At 52.5% G+C, this 24120-nt stretch overlaps 6 protein-coding genes across 6 annotated transcripts; 4 read left to right on the forward strand and 2 right to left on the reverse strand.

The window, feature by feature from the left end:
* Nucleotides 1-965: 965 nt before the first annotated feature.
* Nucleotides 966-2212, reverse strand: J4E92_004637 (uncharacterized protein; the record flags this gene model as incomplete). The annotated part of the gene is made up of 2 exons (XM_051496026.1): nucleotides 966-1935; nucleotides 2208-2212. 2 exons carry the CDS (start codon nucleotides 2210-2212, stop codon nucleotides 966-968), a joined length of 975 nt encoding a protein of 324 aa, XP_051353866.1.
* A 3831-nt stretch (nucleotides 2213-6043) lies between these two features.
* SIP5 (SNF1-interacting protein) lies at nucleotides 6044-8688 on the reverse strand (the record flags this gene model as incomplete). Its single annotated transcript, XM_051496027.1, has 2 exons — nucleotides 6044-8221; nucleotides 8278-8688. The coding sequence occupies 2 exons, from the start codon at nucleotides 8686-8688 to the stop codon at nucleotides 6044-6046; spliced, it is 2589 nt and encodes an 862-aa protein (XP_051353867.1).
* Nucleotides 8689-12469: 3781 nt separating this feature from the next.
* On the forward strand, nucleotides 12470-13119 carry J4E92_004639 (uncharacterized protein; the record flags this gene model as incomplete). The annotated part of the gene is made up of 1 exon (XM_051496028.1): nucleotides 12470-13119. A coding segment is annotated over one exon (650 nt), but the record flags the coding sequence as incomplete, so codon positions are not given.
* Nucleotides 13120-13323: 204 nt separating this feature from the next.
* On the forward strand, nucleotides 13324-14216 carry J4E92_004640 (uncharacterized protein; the record flags this gene model as incomplete). Its single annotated transcript, XM_051496029.1, has 2 exons — nucleotides 13324-13428; nucleotides 13491-14216. The coding sequence occupies 2 exons, from the start codon at nucleotides 13324-13326 to the stop codon at nucleotides 14214-14216; spliced, it is 831 nt and encodes a 276-aa protein (XP_051353869.1).
* Nucleotides 14217-17381: 3165 nt separating this feature from the next.
* On the forward strand, nucleotides 17382-17993 carry J4E92_004641 (uncharacterized protein; the record flags this gene model as incomplete). The annotated part of the gene is made up of 1 exon (XM_051496030.1): nucleotides 17382-17993. The coding sequence occupies one exon, from the start codon at nucleotides 17382-17384 to the stop codon at nucleotides 17991-17993; it is 612 nt and encodes a 203-aa protein (XP_051353870.1).
* A 2684-nt stretch (nucleotides 17994-20677) lies between these two features.
* J4E92_004642 (uncharacterized protein) lies at nucleotides 20678-22605 on the forward strand (the record flags this gene model as incomplete). The annotated part of the gene is made up of 2 exons (XM_051496031.1): nucleotides 20678-21722; nucleotides 21770-22605. 2 exons carry the CDS (start codon nucleotides 20678-20680, stop codon nucleotides 22603-22605), a joined length of 1881 nt encoding a protein of 626 aa, XP_051353871.1.
* Between the last annotated feature and the right edge of the window lie 1515 nt (nucleotides 22606-24120).

Raw genomic sequence — 24120 nt, forward strand, 5'->3', positions numbered from 1 at the left:
TGTGTATCGTCGTTGGTGAGGATGTGGTTTTGGTTGAGCCTCATGCAGCGATGAGCATGATTCACCCGATCGGCCATCCCTGTCGTTGATCGGTTCTTGTTGGGTTCTGGCCAAAATACCCGGTGCAGATGCAGGTACACGCGCATCGATACGCCCCAACAGAGAGAAAAATTGTGTCCAGCTCGTACAATCGCGATCGCGTCGCAGCATTGCCGGCTGTTCATTCGGGACGGCCGTCGAGAGATTCAGCCGATGAAAAAAGCAACTAATCCCTTCGCAGACCGCGGAAACCACGATGGTGATGTCGCATGTCTACCATAGGTCCACAGCTCGCCTATTTCCGAGAATCCTGGTGGAGATACCCCAAATCGAGAAACTGTCCACGTAATCCATTCCCCCCTGTTGAGGCTTGCATCGTGCCTGCCCAGGGCTGTTTCAGCCACACGCATCACACATGTCAGGCACATTTGGCCGTTGAATGGCTGCGAACCCTGTGGCGGTGAGATGAGCCTTTCTTCTCAGGAGTCGACGATGATGATGGCATTTGTACCAGCGTGTCTACTGCATTACTGACAGCTGTCCGTCAAACGCGAGACGGAAGGGGGCTATTCTTAGCTGTTGCGGATCCGCGGCGAAGCTTCTTATGATCAACCACTAGATGTCCCCACAGCCAGGGTCCAAACAGAACCGTCGTTGATGCTAACATGTTAGGGCTCCAGAGTTTGTGTTTACATTCACGATCGATACGACGAATGGGGGCCTTCACGATGACGTCGATTTTACGGGTGCGACATCCACGAGTTTCAGCCATCGATCAACATGGCCATGACGTTGTGCTGATCACCATAACAGCACTGAACACAGCATTGCACAAGCACCCGGAGGCTCTTCAAAGATCTCCAAACTATACACGGACCCATTTATGAGTCGCATCAATGATTCAGGCATAATGAAAGATGATCTGTCTAGCTATTCCCACAAAGCGCAATACCAGCCACAACACAAAAACCCCAATTCCACATCGTCGCACTGACCAAATCATCGACATTCAGCACCCCAACACCCAGCCCCATCAACGTCTCCCAAATCTCATCCCTTTTCCCGATCGGCCAGCTCGGAGTACCCCAGTACCTACTCTTCAATCCCTTCGCCTCCGCTGCTTCGATTTGCTGCTTGACTACTCCAACCTGTTCTGACGACATACTTGCGAACCACAGCTTGCCTACTGCGTCGCTGAGGGCGGCGGATGCGTAGTAAGAGTTTGTGGTATTGTATTGGTTGTCCGAGACAGAGAGCAGCGGTGCGTCGAAGAAGATGTACCGATTTGCCATGGACTGAATGAGATCGAAGGGGGCGTTTCCAGTGCCCACAATGGTGAGTGGGCCTGTGTGGAGCACCGAGCCGTCGTAGTATGTCAACCAGTCTTTGGAGCGAAGGGGAGCGAGTTGCGAGAGGAGGACTGGCCATGTTGCTGCCGGGTCGGATTTGAAGTCTATAAGTAGGACGGTTGTTGCGCTTGAATCCTTGTCGAAGACACCGGTCTTTCTGTCTGGCTTTGAGGCCGTTGTCGCGTTTCGCCGTTCGAGGATGTTCAGAAGTGGGTCGATGTATAAGCTCTTCAGCGTTCGGTCGCTGGTCGTAGACTCCCAGGAATGACTGACTCGCAGTTCGCCATCTTCTGTTAACCAGATATCTGCTTCAATACTGGTACATCCCGCCGCGAGGGCAGCATAGAGGGGAACAGAGCGCCAGTAATCGTTGTGGGAGTGGCAGCTCTTGGGTACAATGTCACGACTGAAGTCATCTCTCCAGTCGAATTGGAATGCCTTGGCTGCTTGCGGCTCTTGCCAGGTATCGACGATGTGCTGGAGGCCACTGTTCTTGGGGGAAGGAGCGAGCCGCTTTAGCAGTATAGACACGAATGTGATATAAACACTGATGTATGTTAGTCCCACTTCGCGACTGACTGGATCGCCTTACCCTCCAGCAATAGCACCGAAGATGGTCAAGATAACAACAATGATCCCGAACCAAAGAACACAACGTCTTCTCCGTTGCTTTCGGTGGGCTTCGGTTTCACCAGGTCGACGCGATAATAACCCGCACCAGTTCAATCTCTTCCACCAATGCTGCGATGCAGTACGTCGATGTACTTGCCGCTGAAGCTCTAGCTCCTCCAGACTCATCGGACTAGACATTTGACTGACAGCATCGTTCTCATCATCGCGATACGTTCGTGTGGTAGTATCGCCGCGAGCCATGTCTGTACGGAAAGGCTGTAGTTCTATTGCAATGTCTGCTGTCGACATGAAATGACTGCGCAATGGTCAGACACAACACGGAAGAAGGAGATACTTGTGAGACCGTATAACCAAGTTGATGTATAGGCTTGGCTTGTGGGTAGCACCCGTGCGATGAGCAAACAAGTACAGTGTAGAGTTGCACCAGCCGACCCAGCGCTAATCAAACAAGGCAAACCACGATAGGGTCTCACCTCATCTGGAAGTTACTAGTTTGATGATGAGAAGAATTGGGAACCCCGTTTTTCACTCACCTTTGCCGTCAATCACTCTTTTGCTCCAAACTCGTTGTCCCACGCTCTAGCATTGCACCTTCACCCCGAACAATCACTCTTTCATATACACGTCGCCCTTCACTCCGCCCTGACTCAACACCATCCAAATACATCTGCCTAATCGTGAGTAGACAAGGAGCCCTCGCACAGCATGACACTTACGTCTAAGGCTTTCCGCGAGGCACTTACTTTCGCATCTATCTGCTCCACCAAACCACATCATCGCGGCCTAGATTAGCAGTTCCCTAGTACCGCTTTGGGACAATGAACCGTCAGTTTGGGACCAAGCGCCATCACCATCACTTACGCCCCGTGAGATCATTCGTAAGCCTTCACATCTACACCTCTACTCATACAATGAGATACCGCCGTGACGAAGGGCAGAAGGGCCTACGACGCGCGGCACTCTCTACTGCAGATGTATTGGATGAACTATCTATTGCAGGCGCCTTGAACTGAGGTCCGACCGGTTACACAACCGCGAATATGCTTCATCCGGAAGCAAATGCCAGAACTATAATGGATGAAAGGGGGAATGTAGACTATGTTGTCGTCGTCATCATGGCATGAACTCAGGTTCGCTCTGATAGGTGTCCTCGGTAACCAAGCGCGCGGATACGACCAACCGCGGATAGTGGGGACATGCCCAGGTGGTGAAGTTTGTGTCATCCATCTAAGCCTCCAGCACGGTTCCTTGCAGAAAGCTTCGCACGTAAGACCCGTATCGTTTGCTTGTACTGTAAATAGTTACCGCGCGCAGGTGTGATGGGTTGGGTCGTTTACCGAACTCGGTGCTGGTATGCGATTCGTTCCAGTGGTTAAATGCTGTTGTTCCTTCAGTGTGTCTTGTTAAGGCTTGACCTCTTCATCGTCCCTAGATTGTATGCTACGACGCCGGCGGTATGGTATGATGTTGCCTGGCTACATCACCTCGCATGCCGATATTGTTGATGGCACGATGGTGATGCAGGTAGGACGGCACTACTTACGCGGCCGGGCAACCACGCCGCCAAGGCAACAACGAAAGTGTTCCAACAGCAAAGATGCCGTCCAGAAAAAGAATCGAAAGGCGGGAGAGGCGCACTCGTCCATATGCGATGCACGACTACCTAACGCCCTGCACGATCTTCGCATGTGAAAGTCCGCAAGTTCCGCAAATCAATCCGAAGACCCCAGCAAAGAAAAAAAGACACTGCACATGCGCGCGCCTGCAAACCTCCGCTCCGCCCACAAACCCTCAACACCTACCACCTACCCACCAACCACCAACCCACACCCAACCATCCCTCGCAACCCGGATAAACACCCGCAGCCCGCGCGCAACCTTGCGCGAGGGGTCTTAGAGCCCCACGCGTATTGTTGCCAGCGAGGCTGCGGACGGCTCACATGCACCTGTCTCCTCTCAGTCTTAACCCCTTGCAGGCTAGTTTCTGTGGGGTTCTTGCATGTTGACAGGAGGCCCGATGGGAAGGAAGTGAGCTATCTTCAACCGAGCAGATCACGCACGGCAACACACCGACATTCACGGACGATTTTCACGAGATGGTCTCCTGCTGTTTTTGCCATTGCTTTGGGTTTTTGGACGGGGAGAGTGGTGGTGTGAAAGCGCGACGTGTGATGATGTGGGAAGATGTGACGGACAGACCACTTTTGTCGCTTCTTCTTCCTCTTTGTTGACATTATCGTCGAGGTCTTTCCACAATTTCATTTTGTCCTAGACTAAGATTGGGGTATCTTAACCTAGTGGGTTTGGCATGTATGCACGCGGTATGCCAACTCACCACACCGACTCTTTTTCACCCGCCGTCAACAGATCAACAATAAACAGCAGCAGGGACCCAGCCTCGTTTATTTTTTTCCCCATCGTTCGCTACACTTAAAGCAAGCTTCAATATCGCGTTGTTTATAAATCACATACTTAACGTTTATTTCGCATTATATACCCTTTATTTTCTTCGCTTTGTTATTTTGGCGGGAAGATTGAGAGCATCCGAGCTTCACGATAATAAACGATCACGAAACGAACGGCCGTCACGGATATACACAACAAAGAAATTGGGAACCCCGCGTTCTACTACTTACTCACCTCCCTCTACTACGGAAATCACCAACACTCCGCAACACCTCAACAACTCACACACACAATGGGCAAGGATTCCTCATTCCGCCTCTGCATAGCCTCGCTCCTCATTATCCAAATCGCCTGCTGGGCCCTCACACTGCTCGATCTCTACCACCCTGGCAAGCCCACAGCTATGCTCCGCACTACGATGGACCTGGCCTCGCTTTATTTCACGAGGTTAGGAGGCCAGAGTAGCGCTGCGTTGCAGCATTTAAGTGTGAGAGACATTACAGCGTTGGTCTACTGAGATGACGGGCATGGAGGGCACACCTCTGCCCATCGCAATATCAACGACGCGAACGATGCCACTTGCGCAGAATTTCTTTCACCAATGATCGGAGAGAGACCAGGGATGCAAGAGGGCGTTCACGACATAACGACTTTCACGACATGAGGATGATACTATGGCATGGCATGGCATGATACCAACGGCGTTTACTGGATTTGGGAGTACCGGCGCATGGCTTCATCTTCTCCCGTTCAACCCGGTTATCGCGCCGTCGAAACACCAACACAACCAAACACAGCTCCCACAGTACAGCTGACCACCCACCGCTGCCCCACCCCAAACCCAGCCTCACAACCACATACCGTACCGGCACACATAACTGCTCCAAGGACCGCAGCCATTAAAGTCTTGTTACCCTAGTACGCATTTCGTCACAGCAAAACGACACGATGTCTGAATTTAACAAATCCACAATTTCTAGGGCTTTGGAAGGCTCTAGAACTTGTGGATTTGTTAAGCTCAGACAACGTTGCCGTTACGTCACGGCTTGCATACTAGGGTAATACCACTTTAAAGGCTAGGTTCTCACAGGCCGTTAAGTCAAGGTGTGAAGGAAGCATGACGATGGACAGCAGGAAATATGTTGTGGGCTGGAAGAAAACGAAGGGAAACCGCACGCGCAGGTCGTGGTGCAAGGAGTTAATTTGAGCTTTGCTTTGTTCTTTATATTTGATATGAATACCCCATTTCCATCAAACTACATATTTCACTCCACAGTACATGCTCAACATACTCCACTCAAGATGATCTTGTGATAAAATGCATTCTCTTTCCATGACATCTAGCTCAACAGACAGGCTTTCACTTGCCCATGCGCATGATCCCAGCAATTTCATCCCAGAAAAGTAAAAGACCTTCCCACGCGCCCGATGAACCCACGGAACCCGAGATAACCGAAACACAGAATAGACACTAAGATCCTGTAGCGATTGTTCAACTCCCATGCGCCCCGTTTGCGCCGTTTGTTTGAGTTGATTTGATAAACACCGATTCGAATGCATGTTGATATGAAGATCGAGACAAAGGAAATGGGTCATGTTGTTGTGATGGAAGGATTTCACTGCGTGGCTTGGTGGTTCAGCTCGTGCATCATGCTTACTTCGCCGAGGTGCTTCTGGTCGAAGTGCGAGGGGGAGTGGTCGTCTGAGACGAGTTGAATGGGCGGCGCGGGGCTAATTTCGTCATCGTCGTTTGAGTGGGTGTCCTGCGTCTTTGGTGTCTCTTCACTCGGCCTGAGCGTCGTTGTGCTTTCAGCTAGCGGGTCAGATGTCTGGCTCTCTGCAGCTGTTGGAGCTTCAGGCGCTTTGCCGTTCGCAGTCGTAGCTTTTTCTTCGGTATGCGTCTCGCCCACGTCCTCGATATATTGAGGCTTGTTCTCGTTCTTGTTGTCGTCTTCGGGGGTGATCGCCTTTGTAAGACTTTGGAAGTTGAACATTGGCTCCGTGCTATTCGAATCCTGTGGAGGAGTATCGGTGTCGCCTTGGGCTAAGCTGATGCCTGATGCGTTTGAACTAGGCACGAAAGAAGAGCCAGGTGCGAGGTTTTGGTTCTCCTGCTGTTGTAGTGAGTTTTGGAATGAGTCGGCGAACGACGACGAGGACGAAGAGGCGTTGGATTTATTGCGCTCGAGATGAGAAGGAGCTGGATTGCTGGTGTCAGATTTCTCTCGCTGAATCTGTGCGCGACTAGCTTCGAGGTGTTTCTGCGGGTCGTCCTTGTTAGCCGGCGTGTTCAAAGTCGATGTCGGTTCCGACATGGGGTTGAAGCCACCGGCGCCACCAGATCGATCAACTCCCTTGCCTTTCCCAGCCGCCGAAGAGCTGCCCGCTTCCGTTTCGTCGATGCCATCAATCTCGATGGGGTGGAAGCCACTGCCGATGTTCCGTTGGGCTTTGGCAACTTTCTTGATTTCCTTGGCCTTCTTCTTACCCTCCTTTTTGGCTTCTTTGGCGGCGTCCTTCTCTTCCCTCTTCTTGCGATCTTCCTCGGCTGCCAGACTCAGGCGTATTGCTTCCATCATCATAAGCTCCTCGAGGTCGTCAATCCTGTTCCCTCTCCTAGAGCTTATTCGGCTGGGATAAAGGTCGCCCGAGTTTCCTGGTTGACCAGACGAGCTTTCACCTTCACGCCTGGGTGTTCCGTGTCCACTGCTACCAGCGCTGTCGGTAGTGAAGATTCGCCTTCGTCTTCCAAGGCCGAATCGGCTCTCTCCCTGTGGAAGATTTCCCATCATGTATGCGGCATTGTGTAGCGCAGTAGCCGCGGCAGCCCTTCGCAAAGCGTGTGATTTCGCGTCTGCCAGTTTCTTGGCCCAATCGGGTCGCACCATGTCGGTTGTTATCACAGTCTTGTCCGTGACTGCCAGTGACGTCGCCCTTCTTCTACCAGGGCCGGCCGCAGTAGGCGAATTCAAGGACGAAGTGGACGACATTGCCGATGTGGCGCTACCCATACCATTGTGGCCCTGACCATTGTAGACAAGTCCTCTTCTAAAAGGCGGTGGCTCGTAGGTCACTCCAAACTCGGTTTGTGTGCAGTACGGGCAAGCAGCTGCTTCCGAGACTAGCTGAACCTCTTCCTCTGGCTCAGCAGATTGCGCACCCTCAGCGCCTGGTTCTCCGTGGTGCTCCGGTGGATGCGGATCGGGTCTCTTGATTTGGACGAAGCATTCTGAGCAGATGGGCTGATCGCAGCAACGCGTCTTGTTCAGATGTGGCGGGTAGTACATGAAGCAGATGGGGCACTCGGAGGCATTCTTGTAGAGAAAAGCCTCGACCCGTTGGCCATTAACGTACGGGTCTTTTGGGAGGTGTAGTTCTTGCGGGGCCATGTCAGACTGCGAAGCATTGCGGGAACCGGTCGCGAGAGAGGCAAGTGTTTTGGCGCGGCCACGGAAGAATGGCGAGGACGAGGAGTTGTTCGCGATCGGAGAGCCAGGCGAGGGGAGGGAGAAGGTGGGATTCGACGGGGAGAGGCCACCTCCGCGCTCTGGCTCTTGGGACATGGAGCGAGCGCCCATGGGCACTGTGAGCTTGTTGAGACTGGGCTCCGAGCTGCGCGGGTTCCATGCCGTGCTGAGGTGGTTGTTCGTGGTGACTCGGGGTGGCTCTTCGGGAGGGATGTCATCTGCGGCGGGCAGTGGGCGGCCGTTGACGACCTCGACGAGCTGGTGCTCAGTCCAAGTATCTTCGTGATCATCGAGACCCCGCCAGAAGGGAGCGAGTCGTCGCTCAATCTATCACGTGTGAGTTCAGTACTCGTATCATCCTCGTATCACGGGTAGAGGCATACCTGTAGCTGCCGCACCGTGGGCTTGCTAAAGTCCTCTGGTCCCGTGTATACCCCGAGCGTGACCAGGTATCCTCCGTCGACGCCTTCCTCCTTCAAACTCCTCTCGCGCTCCTGGGCCCTCAGGATGCGGTCCTTCTCCAGCTTGCGGGCCTCGCGCTCCGCCTTTGTCTCCCGGCGCGGTTCGAGGGCGGGGTCGCGTTCGGCATTGTCGCCGGTGCGTATGCCGAGGAAAGACAGGTCCGGTCTGCTGCCTCTGTCTCTCCGCGAGTTGCCATAGGGACTGTTCCCCGGCCTGTCGTGTGTGGAAGCGGCGGGCCCGGCAGTCGAGGGCGAGGTGGGCTGGTGGGCGCTGGAGCGGCGGGCGTGGCCTCTCCGCTCCGGCGTGGCCTCTTTGCCCTGCGAGTTGCCCATGGTGCGGGTGGAAGGATGGATGGAGGAATTGGATTATCGATGGTGAAAGCGGATCGCGCCGGGCTCGCAGCTGGGCGGGCCGTGGATGCCCAAGTGCCAGTGACGCAGTCTGTGCGGGCAGGGATCAGGTCGTTATCGCGACGGCTAGCGAGGGAGAGGTGGTGGGCGTGTCCGGTGCAAGATAGCCGGTGTCACAAGGACATCGATGCTGGGGACTGGCCGTGGGTGGCCCTTTCCGACGCGCCTCACGAGATGCGATTAGATAGACAGAGTAGTCGCGATCGACAAAAGGGGCGCATGGGCGAGGCAGGCAAGGCAAGTGCAGTGGGGAGTGGGTGTCGACGAGCAACCCTGGAGTGATGGCGCCCTGGAGTCGACGATTCCTGGATGATGTCGTTGCTTGGCAGCTACGCAGCGGACTGTCGATCGCAAATGAATGTTGCGTATGTAGGAAGCTTAGGGCCGAATGGGCGGGGCGATGGAAAAGGCAATCAGGCGTCAGGAGCAGCCGTCGATCATGTCAGCTCAGCATGCCTTCACCATCATTCACAGAGTCGAGTAGTGACGAGGGCGCACGATGGAATAGCAAACAGGCTGCGTGCTGGCGACATCTGGGCCTATATGCAGCCATGGCATGCAGCAGCTAGGCCCTGGAGCTTGTGCCGCTTAGCCCGCGCCGCCACGATACCAATACCAGGAACCAACCTTGGGCCTTGTCCCAGTCTGCTATTCCCGCCCGCAGTCGGCGACCACCAACATCACCACTTCGTTGTCAACAAACACTCGAAATTCGCCCTCAAACACTCTGCTGTTCGCTACCAAGCAGACGTTGGGCGACACGCGAGCACTGCACCCCGCCCAAATGCGGGGCTCCAGACATTGACACTTGGTCAATGGGGTTGCATAACATGTTGCTTACTACCTCCCGTCCTACGCCGTGTCCACTGCTAGCCTCACCACCCTCGCGCCCCTTCAGAGGCCGCTACCGCCTCATGTCAGATCGTTCCAAATTCCCACGACGACTCCCAGTGGTATTTGTCTCCAGGGCCCGAGATCTGCTTGTCCAGCCGACCCCACTCCGGACTGTTCAACAATATTAGCTTGTGCCTGAAACGACGTCATCATCGACTTACTGGTTGATGCCATCAACGTAGTCTTGGGCTTCAATAGCGATGCACCCGTCGCGCGGGATGAATTTGTCTTGGCCAACAACACCCTGGGTGCTCTTGAACTCGCTCTTTCCGTCGTTCCAGTTGCACGTGTAGAGGACAACGGCATCTTGGTTCGTCGTCAGCTTGGCCTCGATGCCACTGTATGCGCTCGATAGCGTGAGCACAGCTGCGCTCTTGTTCCTGGCCTCGTTGAACGCCCAGGCGCCGTTGTAGCCGTGACATCCGTTTCCGCAGTGGTTCTCGAATTCCTCGTTGCCTGATGCAAACCCAAGTTCATGCGGTGCGGACCAGACTAATCAAATCAATATCAACTCATATTAGGTTCACAGAGAGATTACTCACAATCATCAATGGCTCCAGCGGGGATTTGCGCAATCTCGCCGGTGGGAAGAGCGTTCGCATCCGCGACGAGCGCACGCTTGGCCTCTGGCATGTAAACAGTGTGGTTCCAGACTGTGCGGTTGTCAGGGCGTTTGAAGGCATCGAGCTGGAAGTAAGTGTGCTGCGTCAGCATGAGCGGCGTCTTGGCCTCGGGGGATGTGGCATCCATGGAGATGTGCCACTTGTTCTTCGAGACCGAGTACGTGACGCTCGCATCCACACGGCCAATCATACCCAGCGAGGAGTTGGAAGCATCGCTGATGGAGAAGGTGATGGACGAATTGGTCACGGCGCTGACGTTCCACATTCTGAAAGACCAGTTGTTTGTACCGCTGTGGAGGGTGTTTGGGCCATCGTTCTTCTCAGTGTGGTACGTGACGTTGTCAATGGAGTATTCGCCGTTGCCAATGCGGTTGACATATCGGCCTGGGATGGCATTGTAGACGGGATGTCCCGGGTCGACGGCTGGAGATTGTTAGGTTGTGTTGCGATGCATGCGCGACAGCAGCTTACGGTAGTAAGACGTGTTGTCGTAACCTAGGACGATGTCAAGCTCCTGGCCTGCCGGGTCTGTACTCTATTAGTAGGCGCCATGTAGCATTCTAAGTTTATCCTACCTTTGACGAAAAGGTTGGTGAGAGTAGCAGCATAGGGAATGAATTGCGCCCTGATTCCCTCGGCCTCAATCGTGTATCTCCCCTGCGCGTCTGGATGTGGAGAGCCTGGGTGTGCAAGCGCACCTTGTGCTGCTGCAGCGGCAAGAGCGACTGGGAGATACCTCATGGTGAAGTAGGCTAAGAAGTACTGTAGTGGGAAAGAGCGACCGCGCCAACAAACATTCAACCTACAGCACCCACATCTTTATACATTGCAATCCAAAAGCGCCTCTCTAAACCGCATGCACCTTCATTTCTAGAAGTTCGCCCTGATATTAATCATCACTGGCGTCATGGGTGTATCCGGGGTTAAACGGGGGCTTGGCCATATAAAGCAATCTGTCTGAAGTATTACTCCGGCACCTCCTGCAGGTACTAGGTGCCTTAGCCGGGCGTCTCTATGCTCTAAGTAGACACTTGAGTGCATTGTGTCTTGTTTACTAGATCAAATCTGGGGCTGGCCTTTGATGGGGTGTGGAGGGCAAGACGCGCAGGCGGTTCTGCGGCACGTTACTTGCCATGTGGGGCGACGAGCCGGATGTGATGAGGCTTGCTCCGGGGATGCCCTTCTTCGTGCTGCAGCGAGCCTTCGACGTCACCAGATTCCATCGCAGCTGGATCTCTGGCATCTGTAAAATAGACTCGACTCGCTTTTCAACATTCGTTTTCTCTGAGAATTGGTGTTGTCACCTCATCCTTCCGCATGACGAAGCTTCAGTCCTGTGCCCGAGCGATTGAATTCCTCGCCTACCCTCTTCAACAATCAAAAGATTATAGGCTATGTCTCAACATGTTGCACCAAATCGCGGCACCTCTGGTGGGGATTGCGATTGCAGGCCGTACGCAAAATTAGGATTCGTCCCTTGACATCCAATCGCACCTGCAGCCTCCTGCCGCGTGTCTGGTTGCCTGACATACCCATGCTTGGCAGCTGATGGGCTGGAGGTACATTGGAAGGATTGAACGAACTCCTCGCACCCATCCCTACCAACAAACTCTTCCTATCCCCTCATCATGGGAGCGCTTGAATTCATTTGCGATCGAAGGTTCCACCGCAGTTTCGTACTTCCCGCCGACCCTGATGCCGACCGACCTAAACCCTATCATGTATCCTACTCCGACTTTGGCGACGCCGACAGCAATGCAGTCGTCTTGTTCTGTGGAGCTATGTTTGGGCAGCGCCTTTCTTACTCCACTTTGGATCAATTAGCAAAGAAGCATCATGTCCGAATCATCCATCCGGATCGTCCCGGTGTTGGTGGAAGTGATGCTGTGACGCCTGAAAAGCGGATTCAGACCTGGCTCGGTTGGTAGACATGTTCTTCCATTAAGGCGGCTAACTCATCCACGTAGAAATGGTTCCCCAACTCCTGGCGCATTTGAATATCGAGCATGTCTCGGTTGCTAGTCACAGTGGAGGTGACATCTACCTCGTGAACCTTATCCTCGCCTATCCACACCTGCTGAATCCCAATCATCCATACGTCTGTTTCTTCGCTCCATGGGTACACTACTCCCACACGAAAATGACGCATCTACAGGCTACTGGGCTTCTTCCCGCGTCTCTAATAGGGAAAATGGGCCCCGTCGCCAGATTCATCAATCAGAATGTTGTTCCGCTGGTTGGCTTAAGCGGCACCCTCGTTCAAGGAATATCCACTTCATTGTCGCGCTCAAGCCCTACTGCAGGCCCAGTCACTCTTGCAGCGTCCGAAACAACTGAGCCTAGAGAGCCAAATGATGGCTCCCACGACGCTCTCTACGATCTCGCACTTGACGATCCAAAAGTCGTGGATGACCTGCGAAACCACATCACCAAGTTCGTTTTCGCAGAGTCCGTGGACGGTGTCTCAATGGACACACAGATGTTCTTGAGACGCTCTGTTCCGTGGAGTACTCCCATAGCCGAATGGGAAGATCTTGACGACGCAGTACAGCTGCTGTCCAAGACCATTGGCGAAGATGATCGACTAGCAGGAAACAGACGGGTCTGGGATATCGACTGCATGCACGCAGAACAAGACCAACTGGTCGGCGATAAAGGCAGGGATTGGTTCAACGCGATATGGGTACCAAGCCAAAGCTATGATTACAAAAATGAAGTGCTCCCAGGTACCGATCACGACTTGTTGGTGGACCCTGCCTTTGGCGGGAGCGAGAAATGGTTGCAGCGGGTTAGCGAGTCCTGGAAGACCTCGCAGCCTGTCGTGGCGGCGCCTTAACATCAAATCTACCTTCGCATCGTCGCATAGAAGTACATCAATCGATAGTCAAGCCTTTGGTTTACCTATACTTGCATGCAAAAGTGATGACTCGTGCATGCAACGGAGATAACACGGCACTTTGCAGTAACGCCGATCTGACGTCTTCATCCGAGCGAGTCGCAGGGCTGAACACGCGAACACCCACATGGCCCTGCATCAACCATGGCCGAAGACATGCACATCAACCCTCAACGCGCGAAGCAGCTCACCGAAAACATCGCGAGCATAACCTCGCGCATCAACGCCGCCCGCCAAGGCAGCAAAGAAGTAACGCCCACCCATCTCTCCAATCCCCCCAAAACCAACCTGCTAACAACGCGACACTCCAGGTCCGCCTCATCGCTGTCTCCAAACTCAAACCCGCAAACGACATTCTCGCGCTTCACAAGCCGTCCTCCCCCTTGCAGCCACCCCTCCAAACGCACTTCGGCGAAAACTACGTCCAAGAACTCCTCGAGAAGCACAAAATCCTGCCCCGCTCCATAAAATGGCACATGATCGGTGGTCTGCAATCGAACAAGTGCAAGCAGCTGGCTGAACAGGTGCCGAATCTGTGGTGTGTGAGTAGTGTGGATAGTGAGAAGAAGGCGAATGAGCTGGAGAAGGGGAGGAGAGCGTTGGTTGAGAAAGGCGGGGACGAAGAAGTGGAAGAGAAACTGCGCGTGAAAGTCCAGGTCAACACCTCCGGCGAAGAAAACAAATCCGGCGTCGAACCCTCCGATACCCTCGCACTATGCCGGCACATCATAGACAAATGCCCCCATCTCCTCCTCCACGGCCTCATGACCATCGGCGCTATTGCGCGCAGTCAAGCCACGACCCCCGAGACCGAAAACGAGGATTTTGTTAAGTTGAAGGAGGTCAGGGATCAGGTGGTTAAGGAGCTGGGGTGGGAAGAGGGACAGCTGGAGCTGAGTATGGGCATGAGTGCGGATTTTGAGGGGGCGATACGTATGGGCAGTGATGAGGTTAGGGTTGGGAGTCAGATTTTTGGGGAGAGGCCGCAGAAGAAGGACGCTGTTGTTGTGGAGAAGGAGACGAGGGGGGAGAGCTGAGGGGGGTCTGCTTGGGGAGTGTTAGATGGGCTGGGTATCTGTAGCATATACAGTTCTGTCGATGGAACTAGTCTACTTGGGTTTCTGCTTTGTTGTGACATGGGACTTTGATCCTGAGGTCGATCTGCTACCATTCAACATTGTAAGAGGGGTTCATTTCCTCGGGGATGCAAAGCATAACTGGCGAGACCTCGCCAAGAGATGTTCGTCTGAAACTGTTAAAGATGGAACATTTTGCGTGTGGAAACGTCATTTTACCACAGAGTATTACTGCCGCGCTTAAGGCACAGAAGAGGCCTACTTGAGCGTCTAGATTATCTTGATGTCCATCTCTACTGCCTCTTTGTCATACCGTGCAATTAAGTGACTTTCGGGCGAGTCTCCCATGTCCTTTGCTTCCCCATACAAGATGCCGATACGCACAAATTCGACAGCTTCCACTTCCGTGGGTCGTAATATAAGCCAGTATGCTTGTGTACTTTTGCCATCGCCCGGATCATTCGTGATTCTCAGAGCAACAAGAGGTGTCTTTTTTTCTAATTGACTAACACCATGCCAGTCGGCTGAAAAGGGATAGCATTCCATCGGAAACCCGCTTTCTGTTTCTCTTAGCCCCAGTGAAATGGTCGAATGATAATCCTGCAAGTCCAGGTAACCAGTCAAACATTTTCCGCGTAGAACAATGGCTCCATACGAGATCTGTCCCATCCGATCATCTCCTTTTGGTGTTGTTGTTACGCTGAGAACAGTGACACAGGGTTCACCCCGTTCAGTGCTCGTCGGCCATTTCACTGCTCCGTGAGCGGAAGCCCATGACCAAGACGGCGCACGCCATTGTGTGGGCTTGAGGGCTGCTGGCTGTTTAGGGTGCCAACAAAGACTTCTGACCAAGGTACTTTCCCAGTGTCCGGCAAGGTATTGGCCCATGCTTAACGGAAAGAGCTTCGCTAGTCCCTGTAGAGCTGGGAATATGTCGCTAGAGTATGTGAGTGACTTCATCGTGTATATCTGTACGATGTACTCCCAGTACCTTCCAATGTCGCCGGGCGAGAGAAGATTGTTCATTTTCGATTCCCAATCCATACCAATCCCAAGGTCCTGGTTGCTATGATTGCCGCACTCACACAGAAAGGACTTCCGACATTCCCACCATAGTTCTTGCTCCATGAAGTGAACAATTCTTCTTGACAGCATGCGTTCCTGGAAAACCCAGCCTCGTCGTTGTAGGGGGGTGTCTAGTCGAGGAAGTAGCTCATGACAATGAAGTGTATATGTTCCATGATCGCTGTTCAAGAAATCCTTTGTTCGGGATATGTATCGCTCGTCAGGTCTTCTAAAACATCCTTGATTTGGATTTGTTGCCCATGTTGCTGATAGAGTTATACACGCATTTGCGTAGATCTGTGACATACGACTTCCTTCGTGGCGCCAGTCATCGACAGAGTCTTGCATTATGCCTAGTGAAGGTCAGCATTTTAATTGCTGCGCTCTGGTCTGGGTGATCGCATACGACTTACAGAGAGAATCAATCCACAGGTATTTGAAACCAAGACCATGGGCAAATTGAATGGCATCCTGGAACGTCTTGGGTAACTCCTCCCAGGGAAGATGAGCTGTATATCGTTTCAAAGTTTGGGTAGTGGTCTGCATCACATCTTGGCCGCCCCATGAATGGCTCAGACAGACGTAGTCAGCGACTTCTCCTCTCGAGGTATATAATCTGGCTTGATTAGGCCCCTTGATATGAATTATCCTTGTTGGCAGTCGTGAAATCTGGTCTTGATGGCACTGTTCGTGATTCCCACGACATTGGGAGTACCAGGTTTTGACTTTCTCAATAGCAGCTGGAGAGCCTGTATTACTACTTATCGCAGGCATTGACTTCAACGATTGCCACGGACATGATGAACCTGCAGTCGTTAGCAAGACTACGTATTGAGTTATCATATCGGCTTCGAGACGACATTCACTTCATGGACGAGCAGACATACCCAGTTTGTACTCACACGCTACATGTTTGATCGCAACCTCCGTGAAGATCTCTTCCACGGGTAAGGAGCCTCTGTAGAACTCCAATTTCCGGAACGTAATGCTGCCAGTGACTGGATAGTACCACTTATCGAAGCAGATGCGTACTTTCTTTCCCACACCATCCGGTTGTTTCATGAAAGGTTCTAGAGCCCAAGCGATAATTTGACAACCCGAGCAACCTTGCATAGCAGCGCGATACACATCGTCTGCGGGCATGAGGTGCCTCGCAGGCTCATCAAGTCTGTACTCTGCGTGATCTAGTTCGGTCCAAACCTGCTGGCCGAGGTTCAAACATACCGGACAGATCAAGTCAGGTGCATCGTACGAGAAACGACTTCCTTCTGGCCCACTGTGGATGGTTGTAAGCCGCTGTTCGATTGTCGTTGGTAGCTCTTGTGCAGCGACATATGTCTCTGGTACAGTTGGTGTAGGCTGTCTTGTCTTGAGAGGGTTCAGAGATCTGGCAAGGCTGAGAAGTCTGGACCTTCTCCTAGCAGCTTCGACCATGGTCGCTGGTGGACAATTGTAGCTTTCGAATGCTGCATGCAGATATGCGGAACGAAATGAGCAGCATGAACAGGAGATACAATGTATAACGAGAGCGCGATAGCGTGGAAGAAACGAGAGAGCAGAGGCCTAGTGGTGAGAAGTTGAAGTGCGGCTGAGGAAGGCACGACTCAGCCTCGTCACGCGCATGCGGGTCTACCTCATCAGGCAGCCAGCTCGGCGCGACGCCACCAAAATCATTTCGACATTTTACGTTCGCGTTTAGTAGAATCAAAAGAATATGGGCTTGTGTATCGTACCTAGTAGCTATCCAGGAGATACAAATCCCGGTAGCAAGTGCGGAGTAAAAGGGCGCAACTGCCGTCGTGCCATGGTACAACATCGCGCTTGGGGCCTGATGCATTCATGCTGCCTAGGAAGACATACTATGCTTGAGTCACATATCTAAAGGAGACTCACAATTAATGTTGTTGTTTCTATTTGGTTCGAACAACACACTTCTCAAAAGACTTCCAACTGTTTGACTAATCAATGCGCAACATTCTGCCAGATCCACCTCCGTTCCTCTAACAAGCCCACGATCCACCATACCAACTCCATAACCCGAAGTATCACAACATATCAAAAATGTCTGTAACAGCGATCCCGCACCCCTCCGCATCATCCTCTACCACTCTCACACCCGCCGCCAAACCAGTCTTCTTCTGGAAGCCGCGCGACGGCCACGGCTACCTCTGCCAATGGTACTGGTCCAAGTTCACGATCAATGACGAAACCTACGCAACGGCCGAGATGTGGATGATGGTGCACAAAGCGCGTTGTTTTGGCGATGAAGAGATTGCAAAACAGATGCTGGAGACTACGAGTCCGAAAGAGCATAAAGATCTGGGACGAGAGGTCAAGGGGTTTGATGAGAAGGTTTGGGACGAGCGTATGTACTCCACGTTCTTCGCGGTACTCCTAGAAGAGGATGCTGACTGGGTGACAGAAAAGCTGGAGATTGTGAAGCAGGGATCATATCACAAGTTTACGATTAGCGAGGATGCGGAGAATTTGAGGCGCATGCTGTTGGCTACTGGTGACCGCGAGTTGGTCGAGGCTAGTCCGCATGATAGGATTTGGGGCGTGGGTTTTGCGGAGAAGGATGCGGAGAAGAATCGGTATCGGTGGGGACAGAATTTTCTGGGAAGGGCGTTGATGGATGTTAGGAAGAGGCTGAGGGAGGAGGATCGGAAATGAGATGGAGGAAGACGTTCTCACAAATACATATGATGCAGATTGACCGGTGTATTGTTCAAGTACGATGGCTCGTTAGATATTACCTGGAACAACAATTATACCGGGGAATCCAACACCAAGTTTCCTTTATATTTCGTCGTCGCAACCATGCTCCTGGTACATGCAGTTACCATTTTTCTGAATCGTAGCTCCATCTCTTTCTTGACGCCTCTCGTCCATGATGGTCCAAACGTCACACCAGCCCTCTGATATCCGTCCTGCACGAAGTCACTCCAGTCTAGTTCCAGTCGAACCTGGCGCAGTTTACCTAGGCTTCTGACCCTACCCAAGACATTGATCAAACGATGCAAGCACCCCAGTTTGCCTTGCCTGACTTGATCGATGATAACAGTAAGATCGGATGTTGGCACCGATGGCTCGCTCCGGTAGATAATACTATCGGTCTGGAGGATACTTTCGGTTAGAAACTCAAGGACATCGACACCGAGTGTGAGGCACTCCAAACTCGGCATTTGGTTCAATACTATGAGTGCACAACCGATTTCTTCGAGTAACTTGGCTTGTGTTTTCCGAAGGCCTGTATCATCGCTTGGAGCCAAGATTTTGAGTACGTACGGGTGGAGATGGGCATTATCGATGATGCTAAGACGGTGTTCCTGGGAATGTTGAAGCACAGACGAATCAGTGAAATGGGCCGGGTCGAAAAGGCCACGGATGGTAAAGAAAGGAATGGCAATCCTTCGTACACGGACTCTGTTCTTAGGCGCCAGGGCTCGATAGAAAGCTGCAACAATGGGGCGACAAGTGCGTTAGCTATCCGTTAATACGAATGTAAAGCTTTGGTACAAGTAGGAGAGTACTTCGTTTTCGAAGGTCCAATGCGTGCAGATAAGATTTAGGATAGTTTCCCAACTCTCGATATGAAGCTCGTCTTTCTGGGGCTTGTCTTTCTGGGGCTTGTCTTTCTGAAGCTTGTCTTCCGAATCCAGTGTCGACTTGACCAGTGTCACTCTGATAGTCCGATCTGGGGTGTCGCTAACGATGTAGTCGTAAATCATCTAACGAGTCTCGCGTGCAAGGCGCATGATGCCGGCTTCTAGCTCGACCATACTAGATATTAATCGGGTGGATTAGTAGCTTCTACATGCATGTACTTATAGCTGGGAATCCGATGAGTTTGCGATCAATACCGTCACGTTGGGTGACAGAGCAATCTTTCTAAGCGACAAATGACTTGACATACACATGACACCAAATTGAGTTGACCATCTGATGAAAGCATCGTCGGACGGATACATGCTGGTTACGCCGAACATATAGATACGTTCGGATGTGTTGAATGCATCCAGGCCCCAAAATTGCGAGTTCGACAAGCCATGAAACGTTGGTAAGTGCCTCCCGGATGTCCTGTGTTTGGATTGGTTTGTTGGTGTATCTGTCCATTCCGCACGACATGGAACGCGCATCGGTCATGGGAGGCCTGCCACGTCATCCGATTGATATCGATGAAGCGTGCGGTAAGGGTTGTCAAGTGCTATTACCATGATTTCTCCAGGTACGTGGTTCGCGCATGGCATATTAAGGCCCGAGAAGGGTACGTAAGATTAGAACGGGTGCGAGACGCCCTCCAGGGCTGCCTCGGTTGCCATCTACAGATACTGCGATGGCGCATTGTGACGAGCTATCCATGGCTTTTGCGAGTGATGTTGAAAGGAGCCCTCGGGCGTAATTGTGGAACGAGCTGAGAGACGGAAGTACTCGTGTCTCTTGGTGCGGGGATACGTCAAGTCGACTAGAGGCGAGTGTGATTAGCAGCACTATCGGTGATAGGAGGCGCAACCGTATCGGTGATAGAGCGAGGCGGGACGGACGGAAGGCGAGCGAGGCAGTACGAGACCGTATCGAGATGAGCTCCGCGAAAGGTCGCTTTTGCCGTGTTGTGATATTTACGACAGAAACACGGCCTGACGCATACATCGGCTTCTGCCTGTTAGTATCTTAACAATAAACTATACCGTATGCTTCAGGGTATAGGTTGATGTAAGCAACATTGACGAGCCGGGCTGCTCCGCAATATGCGAACGGTAGGGCAGGTTTCGTGATGCCTGCGGTTTCACGGTTTTGGCGGCCAATCCATCGCCTCGGCTCCACAAGCGCCAGCAAGTGCGGAGGCGGCAGGCGCGCGACCGTATCACGTGTACGAAACACCACCTTGGCAACGTCAACCTCGTGTTGTCTTACGGAGAACAAGCGCCTCTTACCTGCGATACACGACCTGCGCGAACGAAGCGCGCTCAGAGGCCACCAACATGTCGACAATGATCACATTTGCTGCGAACAACGAGTTTTTCCGAAAGCGCAAAAGTGCGTATAGACCGTGCGCAACGCGCGCAACACAACAAGCAGCAGCTAACGGCGCCGACAGGAGTCCATCGCGCCTGCGAATCATGCAAGAAGAGAAGAGTAGGTCCTAGCAGTAAACCTCTGAAGGCCATCGTTTGACGCTATACTAGAAAAGGTGCTCGCATACCTTTGATGATGACGAGGGAGCCACGGGCGGTGGCGGCAGCGTTCCCCAAAGTGGTGGCGGAAGCAATCCGACATCCTCAGACAGCCCTTCAGCTGCGAACGGTTATCATGATCCCAGGGGGGCGCGTGGAGACTACGGCCATGCTCAATCCACAATGCCGCCGCCGCAAAGCCCGGCCTCGGACCACACAGTCCAAACACCACCCAACTTCTTGGGCTATCTCAATCCTGAAGCCGTCCTGCGAGAGCAAGTTCACTCCGAGCGTGGAAAGACTGCCCAGTCGCCCAGTCACCCTCCCATTGGACAATGGATCGAAGAAAGAGATCAGAGACAGATATCGTCGCAAGTGGGTTCAGGCGCTTCGCGGATAGTAGAAACAGGTCCGCATTCCAACCAGGAGGCTCAGGTATCTAGGGCTCTCCTAACCTACCTAGACGCGGTCGGAGTTGATGTACTCCCTTCTCGTATGAACCAAACTGCGCTTCTCGAGATCTACTTCAGCTACGTCCATCCGCTGCTCCCGCTTGTGGACAAGGAGCTGTTCTACGAGCAGTACAACTATGGTCGGGAACCTCGAATTCTGATGCAAGCGATTTGTATTGTCGCTTCAAAACACGCAACAGCCGCCAAGCACCTTTACTTGGGTAACGAGACCCAGCCACTCAATCCACGCGAGTTCTCTCAAAGGCTCTACAATGCTGTCATTGTTGGGATCGAAGCAAAGCTAGAGAAGAATCGCGTCGTGCTCATCCAAGTGCTTGCTCTCATATCACTTCATTGCGAAGGTCCAGATGGCGCTGAGCAAGCTTCCATGCATCTTGCACAAGCCATCCATCACGCGCATACCTTTGGCCTCCAATTTGGACATCAATGGAAAAACCAAAGTTCGGAATCCCAAGGCAATTTGGAGGATGTCTTCTGGTGTCTTTGGAGTCTGGATAAAATTAACGCTTGTATGAACGGAAGACCTTTGCTGATGCACGATCGCGACAACAGTTTGAGACAGCTCCCTCAAGATCCGGAAAAAAGATCAAGCCCATTTGGAATTTGGCTTCAAATCTCCGAGATGTTGGACAAGGTCATCGACTACTATAGGCCTGGTAGAGCTGCTGAAGAGACAGGCTGGGAAGGTGATGACTTCTTAGGGTTTGAAGAGATGGTTGGAGATGGTGAAGACAAGCTCGATGGCCCCATCATGAGTAAATGGCTTCAAATCCTGGAATTTTATATTTGCTAACCTTTTCAGGTCTCCTATCGCTTTTCCATCACACCATGTGCATGGCCTCCCACAAATCCCTCTCCATCAACGCGCCGGTCAAGTCAACACCCTCTTACGTCCGACAGAGTCTCTCCGCGACGCGAGTGATTCATCTTCTCAACGCTGAATCCCCCGAGCTACTCCCACCGCTTCCGATCGTACCCTACGCACTCGGTGTAGCCCTCAGCGTGGTGTATCGTCACTTTCGCTCTCGCCGCCTAAAGGTCCACGTCAACCGCGCCACCGAAGAACTCAAGCAATGCGTCCGCCTTCTCGACCGATTACGAAACTCTTGGTGGTCTGCGGGCACGACAGCTGATCTCGGACGAGCTGTTCTTAGCAATGCAGCAGGGCGCAATACCAACGCTGTCAACACACCGGTACCGGTTCCAGCCGAACCCCGACCGACCGAGCCGAAGACGGAGCCGCCAGCACCGCAAAACGCACATAACAACCAAATGCCACCACAAAATCAGTCGCAACCATGGCCGCAGAACATGGGGGAGACGCCTATCGACCCTCGGCTCCAGCAACACCAAAATCATCCTCACGCCAACTCGCCCATGAACAGTCTTCTCAACCCGATAAGCGCTCCTACACCCGGTCAACACCCCACAAGCAGCGAACGCGCAGATCGCGCGCCTATGACGGGTCCTCCCGCCGGATTTGGATTCGCTGAACAGTCACCGGACTGGTTGAATTTCGACGCCGCGTTTGAGAACTTTGAAGGCTTATTGGGAAGTAGCGGTGCGGATCTGAGTAACGAGTTGTTCAAGCCGTTGAACTATGAGACGTTGGAGGGATTCTTAGATCCTGCTGCTTAGGTATTCTTTGTATTATACAGGTTGTATTCGAGTTACCGGGGGTTACGTAATGATGAAACGTAGGCATATTCATGAGCTTTTGTTGTGTTGTGGATGGCGCGCCTGTGTATTGTCTACGCCACGCTTCGATATGTGAGCATCAAAGCTTCCAGTTTCGATTGATGTATCTACCACGCTGCCTTCTGCTACAACTTTGCCTACGCCGTTTCCCCATACTTGGCCCGCAACTCAGACATTCTCCTCTTCCAAAACTCCAATCTAGCACTGTCACATACATCCCCGCCCCCTCGATTGGCCCAAAGATCACCCGGGGGCAACGTCTCCGTCCCAGCTTCACAAAGCTTTTCAAGCTCATCTCCCGCAATGCGGAACCATGCCTCAGCAGCGGGTATGTGCAGATCAGTCTTCTTGCCCCTGCGTGTGTTTGGCGAGTGTTCAAGGGCTGTCACCAAGGTCATGCGGGCCATGCGAATCCCATTTGCAAGACTTGGAATTGTCTGGGCCCTAGCGCTTGTGGCTAGGAGGGCGAGGAAGGTGTTAAAGTTCCTCCATAACGTTTTTGCAGTTTCAAGGTCCGCTGGTGATGGTGTATCTGAAAGGTACTGCTCAGGTCCTATGTTGACGAGTAAGCCAACGAACAAAGCAACTTCCGCACACCACACAGTGGGTACCTCTTACCTTGAAAGCGCTCTGTTGTTTCCATACTCAAGTCTGGCAAGTCCCTCCATAGTCTCTTGCCTCCATACCCCATCACGAGAGGTTCTCCTGGCTCAATGGGCACCGACGCCCCGGCGTAGCCTATGTGATCGATGACGACCGTTTCATGACTCTCGTTTATAGCGTCGGGAAGACTTGCCAGTTCCACAATGTAATCCACCAGTGCTTTCAGAGCATCTTCGCCCGCGATCTTTTGTGCGCAGGTGAGATATATCCCAATGACGTCATACCAGGCTCTTGGTTCAGAGGAAACGAGAGAAGCTGTCTTGGACGCCGAGTCCTTGGCCGAGGCTTTGCGAGTCATTGTATCCTCAAACGTGCGGTAGAGCTGCCACAGTGTGGAATCCTTTGCAATAGCCCAAGAGTCCCCCTCGAGGAGGCGGCCTAACCAACCCTCTTCTTGATTCTGTACCCAATCGCTGGCCATGTTTGCTTCAGGCTACGATTCGATAATTTTTCGAAACGAGACTGTTAGTCGTATCTATTAGGGGGATTCTTCGACGGGACTAAGTAAAGGCGGAGAATATTAGAGGGGAGCATCTATGGTCGGGTGACCATGATTCGATGGCAGCTGCGCCCTTTTTCGAGTTATGCATCACAAGGGCTGAAGGTCATGAACGAGCGAATGATGCATGGGCAATCGCGACTCCGACGTCTTCATATCTTCTCCCTGGATAAAGCGACACATTCAACTGAGCGCTGTTCTGCAAACATCACATATTATCAACATCACTCCACACCAAACTCTGATTACCACGAAACAAAAAAACGCTCCAATATATATGTAATCATGCTACA

Source organism: Alternaria infectoria, assembly GCF_024043175.1.
Source record: "Alternaria infectoria strain BMP 0036 chromosome Unknown scaffold_6, whole genome shotgun sequence".
Lineage (NCBI taxonomy): Eukaryota > Fungi > Ascomycota > Dothideomycetes > Pleosporales > Pleosporaceae > Alternaria > Alternaria infectoria.